At 41.5% G+C, this 18,764-nt stretch overlaps 4 protein-coding genes across 6 annotated transcripts; 1 reads left to right on the top strand and 3 right to left on the bottom strand.

Annotated features, from left to right (window-relative positions):
• Window positions 1-184: 184 nt before the first annotated feature.
• creg2 (cellular repressor of E1A-stimulated genes 2) lies at window positions 185-2,608 on the bottom strand. Its single transcript, XM_084479023.1, has 5 exons — window positions 2,561-2,608; window positions 1,951-2,477; window positions 1,430-1,599; window positions 1,206-1,319; window positions 185-1,085 (listed from the first exon to the last, which is right to left on the bottom strand). Exons 2-5 carry the CDS (start codon window positions 2,371-2,373, stop codon window positions 932-934), a joined length of 861 nt encoding a protein of 286 aa, XP_084335149.1. The 5' UTR covers window positions 2,374-2,477; window positions 2,561-2,608; the 3' UTR covers window positions 185-931.
• Window positions 2,609-10,764: 8,156 nt separating this feature from the next.
• Window positions 10,765-13,527, bottom strand: mitd1 (MIT, microtubule interacting and transport, domain containing 1). 2 transcript variants are annotated; one of them, XM_084478811.1, is made up of 7 exons: window positions 13,114-13,527; window positions 12,838-12,939; window positions 12,580-12,716; window positions 12,394-12,453; window positions 12,025-12,137; window positions 11,741-11,801; window positions 10,765-11,296 (listed from the first exon to the last, which is right to left on the bottom strand). In XM_084478811.1, the coding sequence occupies exons 1-7, from the start codon at window positions 13,256-13,258 to the stop codon at window positions 11,189-11,191; spliced, it is 726 nt and encodes a 241-aa protein (XP_084334937.1). In that variant the 5' UTR covers window positions 13,259-13,527; the 3' UTR covers window positions 10,765-11,188. The 2 variants fall into 2 exon arrangements, with proteins under 2 accessions (XP_084334937.1, XP_084334936.1); XM_084478810.1 differs by having other exon boundaries at window positions 12,394-12,480; window positions 13,114-13,520.
• A 117-nt stretch (window positions 13,528-13,644) lies between these two features.
• mrpl30 (mitochondrial ribosomal protein L30) lies at window positions 13,645-15,433 on the top strand. The gene is made up of 6 exons (XM_084478814.1): window positions 13,645-13,690; window positions 13,864-13,953; window positions 14,060-14,143; window positions 14,244-14,390; window positions 14,908-14,981; window positions 15,230-15,433. The coding sequence occupies exons 2-6, from the start codon at window positions 13,915-13,917 to the stop codon at window positions 15,360-15,362; spliced, it is 477 nt and encodes a 158-aa protein (XP_084334940.1). The 5' UTR covers window positions 13,645-13,690; window positions 13,864-13,914; the 3' UTR covers window positions 15,363-15,433.
• Window positions 15,434-15,564: 131 nt separating this feature from the next.
• On the bottom strand, window positions 15,565-18,126 carry txndc9 (thioredoxin domain containing 9). 2 transcript variants are annotated; one of them, XM_084478813.1, is made up of 5 exons: window positions 17,986-18,126; window positions 17,186-17,388; window positions 16,956-17,074; window positions 16,455-16,709; window positions 15,565-16,312 (listed from the first exon to the last, which is right to left on the bottom strand). In XM_084478813.1, the coding sequence occupies exons 2-5, from the start codon at window positions 17,357-17,359 to the stop codon at window positions 16,192-16,194; spliced, it is 669 nt and encodes a 222-aa protein (XP_084334939.1). In that variant the 5' UTR covers window positions 17,360-17,388; window positions 17,986-18,126; the 3' UTR covers window positions 15,565-16,191. The 2 variants fall into 2 exon arrangements, with proteins under 2 accessions (XP_084334939.1, XP_084334938.1); XM_084478812.1 differs by having other exon boundaries at window positions 17,186-17,410; window positions 17,986-18,047.
• Between the last annotated feature and the right edge of the window lie 638 nt (window positions 18,127-18,764).

The raw sequence follows: 18,764 nt of genomic DNA, 5'->3' as shown, positions 1-18,764 counted from the left end.
ATTTGAAAATGAATGTTAACAAATCAACATTTAATCTGCTACATTTGATCACCAGTTAAGTAATATCTGTCTGAATGCATTATCACATGGACTTGGGCTTCACTGTGTGCTTTGCTTTGTTAGGCACTGATAAAGCAACTCCACTTTCAATTATGTCTACAAAACAGCATGAACTTTGGCTCATTTTAATTAAAATAAAGGTTACAGCTGCAGAACAGTCAGATAACATAACACTTATTTTATATGCATTTTGAACATGAGATGGTGCTGCTGGTCTACTCCCGTTAAGAATCACAGAGATTTTACAGACATAAGGCAAACAGAAACCCTGTAGGACACAAACATTACATTTTTGCAGACACCATTTACATGTACAAAAATGTGTCTCAAACAAAGCAATCGTGTCTGTCATCAACATGCACGCTGTCTCTATTTAAGAAAGGTGCTGCATTGTACCTTTAAGCTGAATCACAGGAAGTAGCAAACCAAAAAGTAAAGTCATTGAAATCAATCTCAATACAATCACGTTTGTATTGTGTGTCCCGGAACATTCAGATAATTTAGCAAAATCAGTAGGCTTGGAAAAAAAAAAAACACATTTGCAACATGCTTATATGCATTCAAAATATATTAAAAACATATTCTTATTCCAGATATAGGATTATTTCTGTTATTGTCATGATTTGTTAAATGATGCAATGTCACATTTAGGAATATGATGAAAGGTCGCTGCTGAAAACATGCCTTATAGCTCCCAAGTGGTTTGATTTCATTTGATGAAAGTGGCATGGAGATATAAAAATGTTAATGAAATAAAATCGTTGTCATCACTCATCATATTTAAAGAGAAAGTAACTCCAGTAAATGTCTATCCAGTAATTTAGCTTTTGTATTTGTGCCTCCACCTGCCTCCATTCATGTGTTGCCTGCGTCAGTTTTTCTTCGAGAAAGGCGTAGCTCTGAAGTAATCCTCGACTGGTATTTGTGACACCCCTCCGAACCAATTCTGGAGCCAGACCTGGACCAACTCCAGCTTCATGAAGAACCACTTATGTCCCACCGGCCATTTTCCCATTATAGGATGTCTGGAATAACAAGGAGATGAGACATGAATAGATCTATGGGGTCAGATTGGCCTGATTGCAAAAACTCTTGAAATGTACATGTATTTAGTGCTCCAATTAACCGTATAGCATTAAAGTCACCTTGAAAACACTGCTTCCTTTGCAAACTCCAGTTCCTCTGGGCCCACGTCCACCATCTGGCCCGTTAACGTGAGTCGAGCACATCTTGGATCTTCAGGATCATATATCATTTTCCTAGAAAAAATAATTCAATTTGTCCAATGTCATCAACAGGGTGGTGTGTCTAATGACACTGTTTCGCCAATGTTTCAGTCAAATACATTAACAGTTGTAGCGAAGCATACCTGCAATATTCTCCCTCAGCCTCTGAGATGGTGAACGATGCGTTGGGATTGCTTCTCAGGTCTGCCACGGAGTTATCCATTGCAGTGACATAGAAATAGATCACTCCAGTGCTGTTGTCCAATGGTCCATCGCTCACAGAGAAGATGTTACCGAAGGGGTAACCCTTAATCTGCATTGAGGCGAGGACATCAAATTAAATGTCAAATTAAACACATCAAAACATGCACAGCCCATTACACATCCCAGGGAATATTTGTGACGTAACCTACGGATTTAACAAGTTCAGCAGATAATGAAGGCTTACTGTGTCGACATGTTAAGCAGGGAAGTAACTTTCTTTGTATTTTTTCAGACTCGGAAATAAACACATACAAGTTCCTTATGGCATAGGCCGGGCTACGGGATACAGGTAGTAACAAACACACCACATGTTATGTAAAATAATACAAATCAAATAAAGGATTGCCTGAATCAAATTAACAACACAGTATACACTCGATTAGCGTCAGAGTTGCACTACCTTTTCTTGAGTTGAGATGGTAGCAAGGTGTCCCCAGTCACTGTAATGAGCGATGTATCTGGCCGTTCTGGCGGTCTCTTGATGCGGCGGAGGGTCCACATTACCCGGCTCCTTGACTTCTCCGACCCGATAAGAAAATACATGCGACGAAACCGTGTCCACGTTCTCGTTGTCGGATTTGATCCGTTCTCCGGGGCTTTCGGCGCCCTCCACCAGCCCCTGAGGCGGATAGGCCTGCTTCCATAACACAATGTTGTCCCTCAGTAGAGAAGGGGACACCTCTTCGGATAAGGCATCTAGTTCTTCTTCCACTACGACGTCTTTTGGAGACACCGCCCATGAAACAGAGTTTCTGAGGGTATAGGTTTGACAGAAACACAGGCTACTGACAAATATTGCCAAAGAAAGGTAGTGGTGCCCCATTTAGATTACATATGTGAGCACTTTGTTGCCAACGGGAATGGTAAGGTTGTTGTTGTTGTTGATGTGTGTTGTCCCGCCCACTCGTGCCTGCAGTTATATATGCCCTGTAGATAACCAATTTTTTTTTAATTATAGATCCATGCTACTAATAGACACGTGATCATCCATTGTACTTACCGATACTTACAATATATGTAGGAAATAGAGGGTAAGCCTAACAAGAAGTAAGATGACCGTAGTCACCGACCAAACCAAAATAGCAAAGAACCAAAATAACATCAGTTGCTGCCCCCTAACGGAATTCAAGGGTATTGTCATTTTCGGAAGTACTCTTGTTGGGCCAGGTTTCTACTGTGATTTGATGTACTTAATAACTACTACCAAGTAGGTCTAGAGAATCTGCGTTTTCACAAGGCAACAAATGGAGAAAATGTATCTTAATAATATCACAAATGATATCTAACCTTCTTTACTACAAGTAAATTGAGTTGTATGAGCATTTGTATGGTCTTGGTCTATGGTCTGATACTGAGGCCATGGCCATCTCCTGACTATTGTATCCTCTAGTTGTCCTGCATTCTTACAGATATCTCCGCTTTTCCCATGTTTTGCAAATAACTTATCTCACTCCCCTCACCTTTGTTTTGTCAATATCAGACCTTAAAACCATTGTTGTCACTGCCCTCGCTATAAGAGTTTCTCTGTAAGAATCATGTACAACCATATTTGACTCATGCTTGGTATATGCTGCCTATGAGTCTTCCCATTATACTGCCTCATTAAATCGATTACTAATTAAGACATGTCCTCCAAAAAATGTATCAGCAGCAACATCAACATTTTCACTTTAATGACATATCTATATGTAGGTCTGTGCATTAAGGCTCTGCCAAAAACAACCCTACCAATACAATTACATTTTTTTAATTTGCTACATACATTTGCTTAGACAGTGAGTGGATCAACCAAAACATGTATTAAAATATTTCTATAATACATTTATAATGATCTATTGTGGTAAAAAGGTATTTGTACACCTTCTGATTCATGGGCTAGGTATGAACGTTTCTTAGTTAGTCCATTGTTTTATCACTCCATGCCATTGACTTTCTTTTGGCTAGTTCCATCCAAGATGGCTGACTTCTGACCGACTGGAGTGGAGATGAAGGTGTAGCAGAGGAAGATGGTGTTGACGAGGTCTGCATTCGATGTCCAGCCTTTTTTTCTTCATTGTCAGCAAGCCTGTCCAGTATCTTGCTTGGGCTTGACTCTTAAACATAATGTCAAATTTTAGTCCATGAAATTCATCAGCATACATTTTAAATGATACAATCATGTTTACTGTTCATTTACTACATACCTGCAAGTTGTCCTCCTGGTCTCCTCTCAGATGTTGCATCCTTATTCATAAGTGTGTTGTCATCTACGGATGATTCAGTGTTTGTCTGTGTTTTCGTTTGATCCACCTGAGACAAAGAGTGGGAATCACATCTTTTCTTTTTCACAGCCATTTGAGCCAATCTGTTAAATGTGCATTCTACACTTTTCAAAATACCTTGAAACCACGTGTGGTACCTCCCTCTGTGCGGAACTCCGGGAAGGCAGCCCTCTCTCCAACAGAGCTCTGCCAAGCTGTCCTCCTCCCTGACGGGGCAGCTCCATCTTCAGCGGCTCCCCCTTGGGCTGCTAAGGCGGGAGCTTGGGCTGGGGACGGGGCATTGTTCGAGGAGGTTGGGGCAGAGCCGGTCATTGGTTTGAATTGGTTGCTATACTGGAGACTACCACCCCTGGAAGGCTGCTGGGCTGTGGGTTGCTGGCCATAAGATACGTTTGCCTGGGCAAAAGAATAAGGATTGCTGCCTGGAGCAGATTGAGGCCTGCTTTCCGTTTGTGTGGAAGGCCGTAAGGAGGGGGCTGCAAGCGAAGGAGCAGCCGCATTTGTGCTGGACGGTATGATTTGCTGAGCTATGGTGTGTTGAAATGGCATGTTATGGGCTTGCTTTGAGATCTGTGAAGTATTTTGCATATGTGTTGTTTTAGAGGCATTTAGTGGGATATTCTGTTCCGCTGTAGGTGACACTTGAGAATGCTGGGCAGTCTGTGCTGAAGTCACTGCTTTGATTACTGGTGGTTTTATTGCCTCAGTTAATGGTTGACTTGTGGCCTGTGTCTGTGGCATATCATGTTGCTGCGCTACACCTTGTGTTTGTGATGCAAGTTGTGCCTGTGATTGAATATCCTTATTTGCCTGAAATTGTAAGCTATTCTTGCCCTGATTTGCTAGCTGTGCTGGGGTCGGCTGCCGGGAATTACTTTGCATGCCTGTGAAATCCCTTGGCATACTGCTGAACAGGCTTCTCGTCTTCTCCATGGCCATGCTCATCCAAGACACATCTGCTGGGACTGACTGTGGGGCTGACTGTGAGGTGGCTTGACCCTGCCACCTTTGAGTGTCTTCAGTGGTTTCTATATCCTTGGTGTTTAAAGAGATGTCCAGTGTCTCTGGAGTAGGTACAGACACTTCTGCCTGCTCCGTGTGATTGGCTTTGTCTGGGAGGCTTGAGAAACTAGGCTGGGCGGCAGCTCCACCTAAGCAATAGGGAAATAAGGTTAGGTGCATATAAAGACCATCCTATAGCATCCTGCATGGAACCTCAGTACAAAGTTGAACATGTTATCACATGTTCAACTAATCTATTCCCTGTGTGATGCATATATGTTGGACTTCAAAGTCCAATACTAGAGTCATCCTAGATAATCAAGTCACTTGTCCTTCTAAACATCTGCACAAAGTGAAATTCAGAGAATAAGAAAAATCCCTGAAGAAAATCATCAAAAACGTCCAATACTTTCTTGACATCGTTTTTCTCTCTGTCTAGAAGACTCACCAGCATGTAGTAAAGACCATGGCCTTGTGCCTCTTCGATGGACGCTTGAAAGGTCGGTTTCCGTATCCCCTATGTTTCTCTTGTCACCTTTCCCCCCAGAACACAAGGAGGCCGAGGTAGGGTGGCCCGTTATTGGCACCAGGGCAGACTTTGCCATCTCTGTGCTGTTCGGCTGAACGCTGGAGGCGGAGCCTTCAGTGCGGTATCTCAGAGACAGAGATGTGGAGCGAAGCTTCACGCCAAAGGCTGTAGTCCCTTGATCCTCGAGGACCTCCTCTGCATCCACAGATTCTTCGACCCCCTCCTGGCTGCCCTCCACCGCTGCTAAGGCTCCTGTCATAATGGCTGCTTGTTTTGGAAGTTGTACTGATTTTCCTTTTTTGAAGGTCACCCTCCTTTCCAAGGGATTTAATTCACCTTTGTCTTTAACTTCTCCATCCTTAGCTATTCCGGCACCTCTTTGTTGCTGTAAATCTCCCAAATGTTCCTCTTCCTTCCTTTTCTTCTGAAATCCATGTCCCTGTGACTGGTCGACATTCGAGGTGAATGACTTAACCATTGTTCCTGTTCTGCCCTTGAACCTGGTTGCACCTTGTACCACAAAGCTGCTTGACCTAGGCCTTTCTCCGACTTGTCCTTTTACAGAAGACAAGTTGAAAGGCCCTGAATCTTGGCCTTGTCTCTGTGTGACCTCTGCCATTGGCTGAGTCGTACCATGTTGGTTCAAAGAGGAAGACCTGAAAGACCCAACTGAGCCAAAGCTGGGCAAGAGGGACGTCGTAGACACTTCTTGGGAGCTGTGCTCACTCTCAAGATTTTTACCCTTCAGCCCTGTTGAGTTGAAGTCATTGCTTATGGCATGGAATACAGCCTGTATTCCAAGGTCTGCAAGATGGTCTATTTCGCTCCCTTCTGTCGTAACACACGATGAAGCAGGCTGTTGCCAATACTTTTGATCAATGGGCTTGAGAGATTTAGCTCCTAGCAGCTGATGGGTTGTATCAGATCCTTCTGGTTGTGATGCTGCTTGTGCCTCTTGTGTGATGGCCTCAGCCTCCGGTGACTTTAAACGGAGACCCTGAGGTGTAAGCGAGAGGTTGACTCCCTCTGGTTCTGATTGTGGGATCTGAATTGAGTGGGACGACATTGAGGACTCCTCTTCAGCAGGACAACTAGTTTCCTCTTCGAAGGCTGGATGATTCATGTCATTTGGCAGGTTTGCGAGAGGACTGGCATGAGTCTAAAGAATTAAAGGGGGAGAAAAAAAAAGGAAGAAATGCAAATGAACGCAGACCAGGTGTGTCTCCACAGTCATCCTTAACTTCACTTGTGTGGGCCAAAAGAAAAAAAAACACTCACTTTCTGTCGTTTAGTGCTGGCCCTCTGGTTCCTTGGCTTGATGGACATGCGGTGGCGTGCAGCAGATGTATCCAGACAGGAAGCGACCTTGGCTGGGCTGCTGAAGTCTGAAGCAAGGCCTGCAGCAGTAGTGGGTGAGGTCAGCAGAGCAGCAGGAGTTGCAGAAGGAGATGGCATGGGAGCCATGAATCTGGTCGGTGACTTATTGTAGGCAGGTGACACAGGTTTAGCGGAAGGCTGCAATATTTCCTGAGAAATAATTTAAAAAAGAAACATACACACATCATTGTTTTAATATAATTACATTTGAAGCACACACCAGATCAGACATGATTACCAGTGCTCACATCCACGTACCATGGGAAGAGCTGTTATTGATCATGTGATATAACCTCATTATAATCTAACATGATAATAACTTGGGCCTGGGTAATGTACCTTATTGAGAGCTTCCTGCGATGCAGAAGCCCTGGCCAGGTGGCCCGGACGTTTTAGTGACAGACCCATGGAGGGGGGCCCCAGGTGCAAGTTCTGCTGCTGAAGCTTCTCCTGTGACATTTTGAACAGAGACTGATATGACTTCACAGCGGAGCCACAGTTAGTCGTGGACTTGTCCTCCACTCCCACAGCGCCGAAACAACGTCATACCTGAAGGGCTTTGATCTTGGTGTGGACGTTCTCGTGGGACAGCACCCTGGAGGGTTCTGGGTCGGCCAGGACCTCGTCTGCCACAAAGATGCTTTCGTGGGACAATGCTCTTGACCCTAGCATGACCTCTGAGCACCTGGAGCAGTGGAGGATTGTGCAATGACGGGAGAAAAAGGGGGATCATTGATTGATTGGACTTTAGAGGTTTAATGCAGCAATCCTGAAGATTGTACTTTATTTTTCAACAATAAGAGTTCATTTTGAAAGGGAAAAAAAATAGTATCTGCCTTATTCATGAATGCTTCAATGTTTATTTGTAATATGTTTAGCTGGAGTTATTCGAATATGTTCTTGTTTGTGTACTTAAACATCTTGGATGTCAAAGATGTAAAGAATGTATATCATTGTAATTTCCACCAAAATGACTTCTATCCTTCCAGTTAACACACATTGCATGGTGGCAGTGCATTGTAAAAGCATGGTTGCCAGGACACATAAGGGAGGGCACCCAAAACATAGTTTCCATTTGTATATCTTAGCTGGTAAGAAGAACACTTTGACAAAGGTTTTTTTTAGGTCACAACATGACTTCATGCACAAACTCACGTCAGATCTTCCTCTGAATCGAGTCCTTTCCCAGCGGTGATGTCACTGGTCGACTGGCTGAGTTTGGCCTGGCCTTCATCTTCCTTTTTGGATTTCTTGAACAGTCGAGATTTCAGAATCTTCAGCTTAGACTTCTTCCTCCCTAGCACAGACAAGACAATGTGACCCACATATAGACACATAAATACACGCTCATGCACACACACGCTCAGGTGCACACACACACACACACACACACACACACACACCCACACCCACACACACACACACACACACATATATACAAACACACACACACGCACAGCCTGTTAAGATTGTTTTTAGCTTCCTCTTTTTTTTGTATTTTCTTAGTTCTTTTTCTGATGTAGCACATTGCCAGTGACTCCCACCTGGAATATCTTCAGGGCTGTATTCTCCTGTCAAAGGCTCCATTGCTCTGGTCAAGAAATAAGAACAAAGAAAGTCGATTGTGACAATACCAACGAGAATCAATGACGTTTATGGATCTTATTGTCTGCAGAGAGGTCAGAATCTTTCTGAACGGTGGACGTGAGTAATCCGGTGAATTATCTCTGCATATGAGCGCCTTAAGCACTTATCAGCATCGGACGCACCACCAAAGTTCAAAGGTTTATTGACGATGAACAAACTTGAGTCTTTCTGAAGCAACAAGGTGTGGTGAGAATGTTCCTTGTACTGTGAACTCCCCTAGAATTATACAGAGAGTATACAGCACAAGAAGAGGCAACAGACCATTCATATCTAGTGCACTGTTTATTTTATATTCATATAAACAATGTGTATAAAAGATAAAATATCAATAATCATACAGATCATAATAATATGTTTATACTTGACAGTGTATAGAGGTTACGAATGGAGTAAAAACAATATAGACTATACATGCTCTGTGATGTCAACAGCATCTGACATGCATGCTTGATAGAGCAAGATGCGGCAGGCCATGCACAAACATACAAAGTCCACACCACACCTTTTGCCTTCACGAGCCTCCTGTTAGCTAATGAACACCCTGGTTGGCATGCATACCGTCCAGCATGACACAAACAGACAGAAACATAATATCAACTCAATGTAAGACCTGGGCTTTTTGAAGTTCTTCTTCACAAAATGTACAGCACCACCATCATTTAAAACCCTGCAATATTCAGGGCTTGAAATAATAAAGCTGCTTTATAAAGACTTGAGGGGGGTCACATGTACTATGACCCAAAGTCCATAGCACCGACAGAAACAGGAGATTATCCCCTGGATTATTGACATTGCCGAGTGATCCTTGCAAGATTTCACAGCCCATAATCCACAACAACGGTTTAATAACAAACCCATGGGCCGCAGAAACCCAGAACACTGACGACAGACGTGGACTCAACAAAACCAACATCGTACCTCTCTTCTCTTGTCATTAAAAACTGTAATATAACCATATATTTGTACAGCATACATCGTCATCTAACAGAGGGTGATCTTTGACTTACCAAATGTCCATTCGTTGCTCTCTGGGTCTCTTCTCCTCCTTATAAATACTGTTCTGCTGGTAGAGAGCTCCTGTCCTCTGCCTCTGCCATCCACATCTGTCTACAGAGGGAGGTGGAGAGGAAACCAGAAACTAGGAGGGCAAGGAGGGTAAAAGAAAAAAGAAAAAAGAAAACAGAGAGAGAGAGAGAGAGAGAGAGAGAGAGAGAGAGAGAGAGGGGGGGGGATAGAGAGACAGAGAGAGAGAGACAGAGAATGGGAGGCAAGGTCACTCCATGAAAGAGTGAGCCGGCACACAAAGAGAAAAGAGGACAGGATAGAATGAGACGCGGCAACAGAGAAAGGGAGAGGGACAGAGTGGGAGAGTGAGAGAGAGAGAGAGAGAGAGAGAGAGAGTGAGAGAGAGATAGAGGGAGAGGGAGAGATAGTCTATTACATTAGTGGCACACTGTGGCCCTCTGCGCTAAGCTCCTTATGAAACGCTAACCTGATTTTAGTCCCAGAAATGAGAGTAAAGGAAAAAAATAAAACCTGGTTGGAAAGAGGACAGCCATTACTGCTGATGGAATTGTTTACACTTGCTCTAAAGGCTGTTGGACAACCCCCAAAGATTCATACAGGTGCCACAATGGAGGCTGCATTTGTCCATTGGTTTGAATGCGCTGGCCAAGAGACAAATAGCCACATCAAAAGGAAATCAAACATGCCCTGCAGGAGGGAATGCACCTGGACATCCTTTATATGGCATTGGCCATTGCAGCTGAATGAACCACCATAAGCCAATATTGTGATGACTACCTTTCACGCATCTCTACGGTTATTACTGGAAATGTGAGGTGTGTGTGCGTGTGTGTGTGTGTGTGGCTGGAGAAATGTGTTTTGTTAAGGCCTCTTGTACATGGCACCACAATGCCCATGGGAGCCCCACTCCATATGTTTATTAGTAACTTTTTACCTAACGATAATACCTAACTATAGTCATTCTGTAACATACCATAGAGAAACATAGATGCTGGTATATTATTAGTCTAAATATATACATATTTATTTATAGATGGTTATCATATGTGAGAGATGACCATACGTAGATGGATGGATTATATATTTTTTCTTTACAAGGACAGCTGAGGAATGAGATTAAAACAGAAGATAATCCGATCACTTCTCTTTGGATTCACTGAAGAGATGGATACCATTCATTTAAATTCAAAGTACACAATGTCAATGATACTTTACACTTCATATATTTGCTAGCATCTATTTTCCTGCTATGATGTGAGAATCCACCTACATGATTAGTTTCAAATGTATTTTAAACTAAAAAATAAATTATCACAACATTTTTTATGAAACAAGGGTATAACAAGACTGTATTTAAAAAATAAATCTTAGAAATGGTTATATTTTTATTGAAAAATGATTTAAGGTTACAGATTTCCACAAGATGGCGCCATCGCTTCCTAGGAGGGTCGGCCATTGGATACATAAGATATTACATAAACCTACAATTATTCCATACAAAATATAAAAATATTGCCAATGTTTTTAAATAAAAATTAAAAATCGGAATTACATGCTCCCAAATCAGTTGGATATAATCTGAAAGCCATATAAATCTGAAAGCAGTCTGTTAAAATATAAATAAGTACGAAGCCAACAAATGAGTGACCAGAACCAACGTTTAAAAGTATTCCCACCTCCGTGCTATACAGATGTTATAAAAGACACAATTCTGTCAAGGCACCAAAGAAGGACAAAGAAGGTAGAGAGCAACTCCTGCTTGTGATCAGTATCGATTGTTTTCTAGAATATTCTCTTCACATAACGTCTCCTAGTTTCTTTGTGTGTTTGGTGTGGAAAATGTCCACTGTGGTCTCCTGGCACTGCCTGAGGTCGTAGTCACAATATCCAACGGAAAACCGGCCCTGCAGGATGGAATGAAGACTTTTCAGAACTCACCAAAAGTCACAATATTATAATAATAACAATAATTGCTGTAGCGTTGTCTTTGAAACTTTATTCACAATACTTGGTAAGCCTAAAGACGCAATGAGCTTGACTCCAAAAATGACTTGTCTCTTGATTTAGTTTGACCCGTTACTTAAACCCGTTACTAAAGGGAACAATACAAACAAAGACATGAAATCGAAATAAGGGTAAAAAAAACCTGTGTTGCTACGTAGGCTTCTAGCTCTGTTTTTCACCTCGCATGATATCACTACTTTTGACGTCATGACTCTATGGAAGCCTTATGGGGCTTATATGCAATCTTAACCCTGCTGCAAACTAGAAATTTACTATAAATGGCTCTTATAATTGCATTAATAGTTCTTCAAAAAGAAAAAGAGTGCAACAGGATGCTGTCTTACCTTAGATTTCTTAAAGTAGTCAAGTCCTCTTCCTATCTTGATGATCCACCCGTTGTCAAACCTTTCAAGGAAATGAAACTAATAATAATCAGGCTACAACTTCATATATATATTACATTCACTTCCACAACACCATTGCTGACACATAAAGCTGCACTTGCAAGCAAAACAACGGTTGGATTGTGTTTTAGAAATTGGGCGGATATCTGGCAGCATTAAGTACTCGATGTATAGGTTATGTATAGTATAGTTGTGACTTTGTGTTTCTTGAACATTGACCACACCTGATCTCTCGGTCATGGATGGTGGAGGAGTAACGAAGGTCCAGGGATACTCCTTGAGCCTGTAGACTCTGCTTTACCTCAGCCAGGGCAGAGCTCTGCTGGCCACTGTCCACCTGCAAGACCGCACACAGAACCACTTAAGGGTGGTCATTTGTAAGGGCTTCATCTATGTGTCATGTACGTATGTATGTATGTACGTATGTATGTATGTACTGTATGTGTGTATGTACTGTATGTATGCACTGTATGTATGTACTGTATGTATGTATGTATGTATGTACGTATGAGTGCCAGTGTTCTTTATGTCTGTGAACTGCAGTGCCTAAAAAGAGTAGTTGGCAGTGATAAATAAGAGTCATTGTCACCTACTTCATCCTGGGACGTAAGCAGGTGGATCGTTTTCACTCGGCAGTCGGCTTTCAGCAACATCTCACAGAAGCGGAGGAAGTTGTACAACTAAGAAGAAAGAAGTATTGACCTTTTTTTTTTTTTTTTTTTACAATACGTGACATGGAGTTCCATAGTGTATTGTGGTGAGCTGAACGTAGGCAGTACCTGATGGATGTGTCGGATGTAGGGATCTTCCACCCACACCTCTGAGAGAGCACTGCTTATGTAGGGCTTGAATAACATCCCATAGCTGTAACCTGTGGCATCCTCAGATATTTTGATCTGCTCGTGGTATTTACCATCTGATTGAGGAAGACATTTTGGGAAGATCAGTTTGATAGTACAAAGTAATATATTCCTCGGGAAGAGGAGAATAAAAGTGTACGTTTAAATGACATGGCTCAATAATGAAGATGCTGGTACCCTCTTTAAGTTGGTTCACGTGAACTTTTATCTGCTCCGCTCTTTCCATGTAGCCCTTGATTTTCCCCCTGTAGTGCACCTTCTTTGGGTCATCTTTGACGGCTATTGGAGGAAGATAAATCTGATTAGCAGTGTAGCACAAATGGTTATATTATACAGGAGTTTCTAAGAGGGGGAGAAAGAGACAGCTGCATTGAGAAAGGTTGCGATAGAGAAACAAAAATAGAGGGGGGAGAGAGAGAGAGCGAGAGAGAGAAAAGAGAGGGGGAGATATACCTTTCAGGACGTCCATAAGCAACTGTATGCCCTCCTGATAACAGACCAGGGACTCTTGAAAACGAGCGCCCTGGTCCAGCTCAACAGCCCGCTTGAGGACAGAGACAGCAGACGCCTCCATCCCAGTAACGTGATTTTGTGTCATGATCAAACAAAGTGTCTTAACCGATTTCTATGAATAACATTCATATCCCAGAAAAATAGGTTTCGATTTTTCTGAAACACCATCTACATCTCCCCGTTTCACCCGTCACAGATGTTCACGCTGTTAACTTCCTTAGTTGACAGGAGTCACACAAAAATATTACCTGGTGGATCCCCTGTAGAAATATACTTTAAGCCAGACGCCGATAGTTAGAAAAAACATAATATGAAGAAAGTATACATGCGTTCATTTTTAATATACATTTATTTTGAAAATACTCTTTTGTTTGATTGAACGTCTGTTGAGTTATTATGACTAGATACTCCTCTGAGCAGTACTAGAAGGCAAGTGCATATTTTCCTCCGGAATGTTTTCAATGCAACCCACGAACACTTCCGGTACCACCATAACATACACGAGAAACGCTGTGCTGTGAGCTTCTTATGTCATTTATCCTTACCCCTGCTGATGGGAAAACGATTATGGCCTTATCATATATCTGAATGTGTTATTAATACTAGGTATTCACACATTGTGTGTGTGCAATAGCGCTCTGGGAACCGTTTCTGTGTTTAACCTTGGCGGCTCTTCCCATGCTTCCTAAGGCTGGTTCGACTTCATTACGACCGACACCTTAGTGCACCTTAGTGAGGACAATGTCACTCATACGCCGCTGTCTATCTTTGCCGGTCAAGGTAAATAAGAAATTATTACTATATTAAGTTATTTTGTGTTTTTTGCTTTTCTCTTAACGAGTAATGACCGTAGTAGCATCGTATCCGTCTCTCTCATGTTTGACAGATCTTGACACAAGGCCCGGTGTTTCCAACCCCTTTACTCACGTCGATCCGGACCAAATTTACCAAATCACGGATCCCTAGTGCGGTATGTTGACACCCATTCTATGACGACGAACTATAATGTGTCTTTATTTCCTTCCAACTATTGATTGTCTGTCATGTTTGCCCCATTTTCGAAACCTCAGCTATTTGAAGAGAGGTCCAAAGAACATTTGAAATATGGGGGTGATCCAACTCAACCCCATAAACTCCACATAGTGATACGTGTAAAGAGTACAAAGAGACGACCATACTGGGAGAAGAAACTGATTAAAGACCTTGGTCTTGAAAAGGTAACGTGGACCGTTTCATTGCATTCAAGGTGTACTTACTTTTGTTTTATTTTTTTAGTTAATATGGTTCAACAACTTAACACCAAACATATTCTCACTTGTACTGCCAGTGAGTGCAGAGTCCGGTGTAGTCCAACTAATTTCAGGATAAGGGTAGCATAAATATATTTTGAAACTTTGATCCATTTAATTCCCTGTCGGAAGTTCTCATTACACCCTAGAAGCCCAGAACAGTGTGATGGAACTCAGGCCTTAATGTGCTTTATGTTGGTAGACCAGGCTGTAACTTATCTGGGTAAGAGACCTATCGGGGAACGTTACATTTGTACATAATTGAGCTTGCTACTGACTGTCACAATTCAGACTGCAATAGTTTATATTATTGTCAAAGAATGCATGTTGCTGATATCTATGCGGGTGAACCTCACTCTTGATTATGCTGTGTGACATTTTACTAAGCCTTAATTTCCATACATTTTTATATGCAATGCTCTTTTTTTGTCTTGTGTATATACAGGGACAAATCCCTGTCGTCCACAAAAACACACCTGCAGTCAATAGCCTGTTGAAGTATGTCAAGCATCTTGTGAGGTAAGATTGCAGTACTAGTATGAAGCTGCAAGATAAATCAATACTATGTTCTCAGTTGGTATTATTAGCATTTACTATTTTGAAGTAAAGGTCTCCACTTAAAATTCTCAAACTACAAATACATTTTGAATGCTCAATATATCATAATTGAGCATCTTCAATCCATGGTCTAATTGGATTCCTGGTGCTATATATCCATGCATAACTTTGCTAACTTTCTCCTTACCGGCCAACTTTGTTTGCTGCAGCATAAAACCACTCAAGACACCGTATGGACTCCCTGCTGAACAAGACATGGCCGACTCATACATCAACAGCAAAGGAGAGTTGATTGTGCGACGCCTCCTCAAGCCAATAGAGCCCAAGGCTATTGAATCTTAGCTGTGCTCATTACACTCTCACATTGAAGACGTGTTATGTTTTTATATATATATTCTGCCCAGGAGAATCCACTCCCATCAAGGGGCAATGCATTTTCTTTAAGAAAAATAAAATGTTGAATCTGTTTAGTTTGTGTTTTACCTGGGGACGGACGGACAAATATTTCCTAGCCACGGAAGGAATAAACAAGAACACTTCTCAATCAAGTATTTGTCTTTTATTAAGCAGATGGATAATTATCAACTCCTAACATGAATAAGCTTTCTCAGACATGCAATGGAACCCATGTCCTTTTCTTTTTTTTTACATTAAAGTTTTTTGGGTCCCACATTGGCACTGACGGGGTTTGGTTTCTCACAGTCACCCAGTAATTCTTTGTTCAAATAGGGGTCCAAATTATAAAAAGACAATTAGGTACATGACCATTTAAATATTGCCTCAAATGTAATTTGCACTGAATAAGCCACACTCCAAATGTACTCTTCTGCATCTTTAACTGCATGCACAGATAACCAATGCCAAATATTTAAATCAATACCAAATGGTTGGATTCCAATAAGGACAATATCGTAAGGTTCTTCATTACATTTTCTCTAGCATTTGGTTGGCTTCTACAATGATTTGAAAGATGAATGTAATAAAAAGATGCAAACCAAAAAGGGGTGAAATGAATGCTCATGTTTAAGGAAAGTAAAGACGTAAACAATGGATAAATCAAGGGAGTAACAAAAGTCATAAAATAGAAAGGCTGTCTTCATAATCATGAGGTCACCCTGAGAGGGAGAGCGCAATATTGGAGGAAAGAGGGAGACTCGTAAAAAGGTGGTATTCAGTCATCTTCAGAATCAGAGTCAGAGTCATAACCTTTCCCTCTTATGGTCTTCTTCTCCACCTTTGTGAACTTTGTTCCTGGTCTCTTTGTCAGTGAAGGAGGCTCCATGCGATTACCACTAAGATGCAATTGGGAAATAAATATAAATACATTTATTTAAAAAGGTGTACACACACACACAAGTATGTTATTTAAGATCATATCCAATACTATTTACACAAGCAAAAATACACAGGTAAATAAAGCATTTTTTTTTTTACCTGTAATTAATAACATCTGTGCACCCAAGTCTCCACTCCAGCATCTCTGTGGAGAATTCATCTGTGTTTCCCAGATCACCGAAGCCGACAATGAAGTCCTTGGTTATCCCATCTATCAGGAGGGCCATGGTGGGAATCACCTTGATATGCAGCCTCTCAGACAAGAAGGGGGCCTTCTCCACATTCAGCTTGATGAATTTGGTTTCAACATGCTTCTTGGCCAAGATGGCAAGGTGCTTGTCGACAATTTTACATCTGCATAAAGGGAAGACAATTAAATAATGGCTACTGTTCTCTGAGATAAAATAATACATTTTATATCTCCCTGTTCGTTAAGAGATAGAAAATGAATAAAACAAGCATTTATTCAGCATTAACTAATGACTTATTATATTATAAGCAATTTCTGCATACTCATTTTAAAAAGTAATTTTATTCAAATCTGACATCTAAATTAAATATAACTTTAGTTCAAAAAGCAAATACACTTATTTGAATTACCTGAAGGTGGAGTCTCTGTAGAAATGGCAGACCACATTCTTGCTCTCCTTCACCTCCCCAAAAAAGTCTTTCTCGCTGGGTATGTCTCTGTACTCGCCATGGCCTTTGGACAGCCAGTCCTTTAACAATGAAACAACAGAAAACCATTTAAACTTAAACTTAAAACCATTGGGCGTAGGATTCAAGCTTTAATTTATGGTTTGAGGAGAGCTCAACATGTGCCTGATTACCTGCTTCTGTTTCTGGGCTTTTTTGAGTGCCTCCAGCCTCCTTTCCTTCAGTTTATCCAGCTCGTCGTCATCCATACGATCCAGCTTGTTCAACTGCTCGTCCACCTTCTCCTCCATCAACTTGGCCGACTGCTCAAGCACCTTTGCTAGTATATCCATGGTCGGTCCTGACATGGTTGTAACGTTCCTGAAGAAGCTTGGCACTAAATGTAAGATTAAAGCAGGCTGAAAGAAGACACGGGACAGTTCATGGGGAAGCGTCAGTCACACAGTGTCCGAATATGAATAGGACACCTATTCGTAATAAGAGGTTATTACATCCATACTTTTGATTAAGGATCAAAGGCAAATTGGATCCATTAAATGACATCAATATTGGTGTTGAATGCCTTATGTCACCCTAGTGACCAGCTGAAGATGCTATTCGGGTGTGTTAGCAGGTAGCCTTGGTCACTACAATAGAAAACGCCTGCTGAAGTCGTGGCTACGATAAGCATTGCTTCAGTGCACGTTATTTGTCGTCGTTACTGTAAATGCATTTTTCGACGTTATCTTACTGAGCATGGTAGTGGTGAGAGAGATGTTGTGTCACCAGGGGGAATATCGTTCGTCCGTGTGTTCAGCCCTACTAGCTTTAAGTTAGCCGAAGAGCTATTGGCCTGTTTAGTTTCTGCGCTTCCGTATCGTATTATAACCATGTGAGCATTTCTTAAACAGAAGTATGGCAAACGGGGATATATCACGACAAAGAAGGGATATCAAGGGCATCAATATATGCATTAACAAGTCTGTTCTCTCACCAGTAAACGATGCTCGTTATTGTTCACGATGCTGTCGAGTCGGTTGTAGCGCTGCCAGTGCTTGTAGGAGGGGCGCTGCCACTAGAGCATAGAGCTGTGTACACTAGACTAGAGCATAGAGCTGTGTACACTAGACTAGAGCATAGAGCTGTGTACACTAGACTAGAGCATAGAGCTGTGTACACTAGACTCTAGAGCATAGAGCTGTGTACACTAAACTAGAGCATAGAGCTGTGTACACTAGACTCTAGAGCATAGAGCTGTGTACACTAGAGCATAGAGCTGTGTACACTAAACTAGAGCATAGAGCTGTGTACACTAGACTCTAGAGCATAGAGCAGAGGTTCCCAAACTTTTGACTGCTGAGGCCCAAATTCAATTCTGAAAATCTTCCGAGGCCCACCCAAACTTTTAGCCTATTCATATCTCTCTGAGACACATATTTGTCAACGCATTTTTTTTTAAATCACAAACTGTTCCAACATATTCACATGTGTGCTAAGCCTATATTTTGATTTACATAGGTTGGCACATTGAATTCATAAACCTTTAACATTCATTAATTTGTTTTAAGCATTCCTTTTTTTATTGGTTTGATTGGAATAAAATACATGTATACATTTATTTAATTTAATTTAATGTAAATCTCTTTGGGTATTTTTAAACTTGAACCATTCAATCCTTTTTAGTAATCCTTCATGATTTTCAATTTTTTCAATTGAAAGGCCTCTCACGGCCCACCTGCAGTACCTCCGCGGCCCACTAGAGGGCCGCGGAGA

Source organism: Micromesistius poutassou, assembly GCF_964030765.1.
Source record: "Micromesistius poutassou genome assembly, chromosome: 14".
Lineage (NCBI taxonomy): Eukaryota > Metazoa > Chordata > Actinopteri > Gadiformes > Gadidae > Micromesistius > Micromesistius poutassou.
This window is presented reverse-complemented; position numbering and strand designations above follow the sequence as displayed.

What these genes read in the sequence shown, in the direction of transcription:
- txndc9 (XM_084478813.1), bottom strand. Translation starts at nt 17,359, where the DNA reads ATGTCAGGACCGACCATGGATATACTAGCAAAGGTGCTTGAGCAGTCG. An exon ending in AAGCCCAGAAACAGAAGCAG is followed by an intron (nt 17,075 to 17,185) that starts GTAATCAGGCAC and finishes TCATTGTTAAAG; the next exon opens with GACTGGCTGTCCAAAGGCCA. An exon ending in TACAGAGACTCCACCTTCAG is followed by an intron (nt 16,710 to 16,955) that starts GTAATTCAAATA and finishes CCCTTTATGCAG; the next exon opens with ATGTAAAATTGTCGACAAGC.
- mrpl30 (XM_084478814.1), top strand. Translation starts at nt 13,915, where the DNA reads ATGTCACTCATACGCCGCTGTCTATCTTTGCCGGTCAAG. An exon ending in GTCTATCTTTGCCGGTCAAG is followed by an intron (nt 13,954 to 14,059) that starts GTAAATAAGAAA and finishes CATGTTTGACAG; the next exon opens with ATCTTGACACAAGGCCCGGT. An exon ending in AATCACGGATCCCTAGTGCG is followed by an intron (nt 14,144 to 14,243) that starts GTATGTTGACAC and finishes TCGAAACCTCAG; the next exon opens with CTATTTGAAGAGAGGTCCAA.
- mitd1 (XM_084478810.1), bottom strand. Translation starts at nt 13,258, where the DNA reads ATGACACAAAATCACGTTACTGGGATGGAGGCGTCTGCTGTCTCTGTC. An exon ending in CGTGAACCAACTTAAAGAGG is followed by an intron (nt 12,717 to 12,837) that starts GTACCAGCATCT and finishes TTCCTCAATCAG; the next exon opens with ATGGTAAATACCACGAGCAG. An exon ending in ACATCCGACACATCCATCAG is followed by an intron (nt 12,481 to 12,579) that starts GTACTGCCTACG and finishes CTTTCTTCTTAG; the next exon opens with TTGTACAACTTCCTCCGCTT.
- creg2 (XM_084479023.1), bottom strand. Translation starts at nt 2,373, where the DNA reads ATGGGGCACCACTACCTTTCTTTGGCAATATTTGTCAGTAGCCTGTGT. An exon ending in CCATCTCAACTCAAGAAAAG is followed by an intron (nt 1,600 to 1,950) that starts GTAGTGCAACTC and finishes GCCTCAATGCAG; the next exon opens with ATTAAGGGTTACCCCTTCGG. An exon ending in AAGGAAGCAGTGTTTTCAAG is followed by an intron (nt 1,086 to 1,205) that starts GTGACTTTAATG and finishes TTGTTATTCCAG; the next exon opens with ACATCCTATAATGGGAAAAT.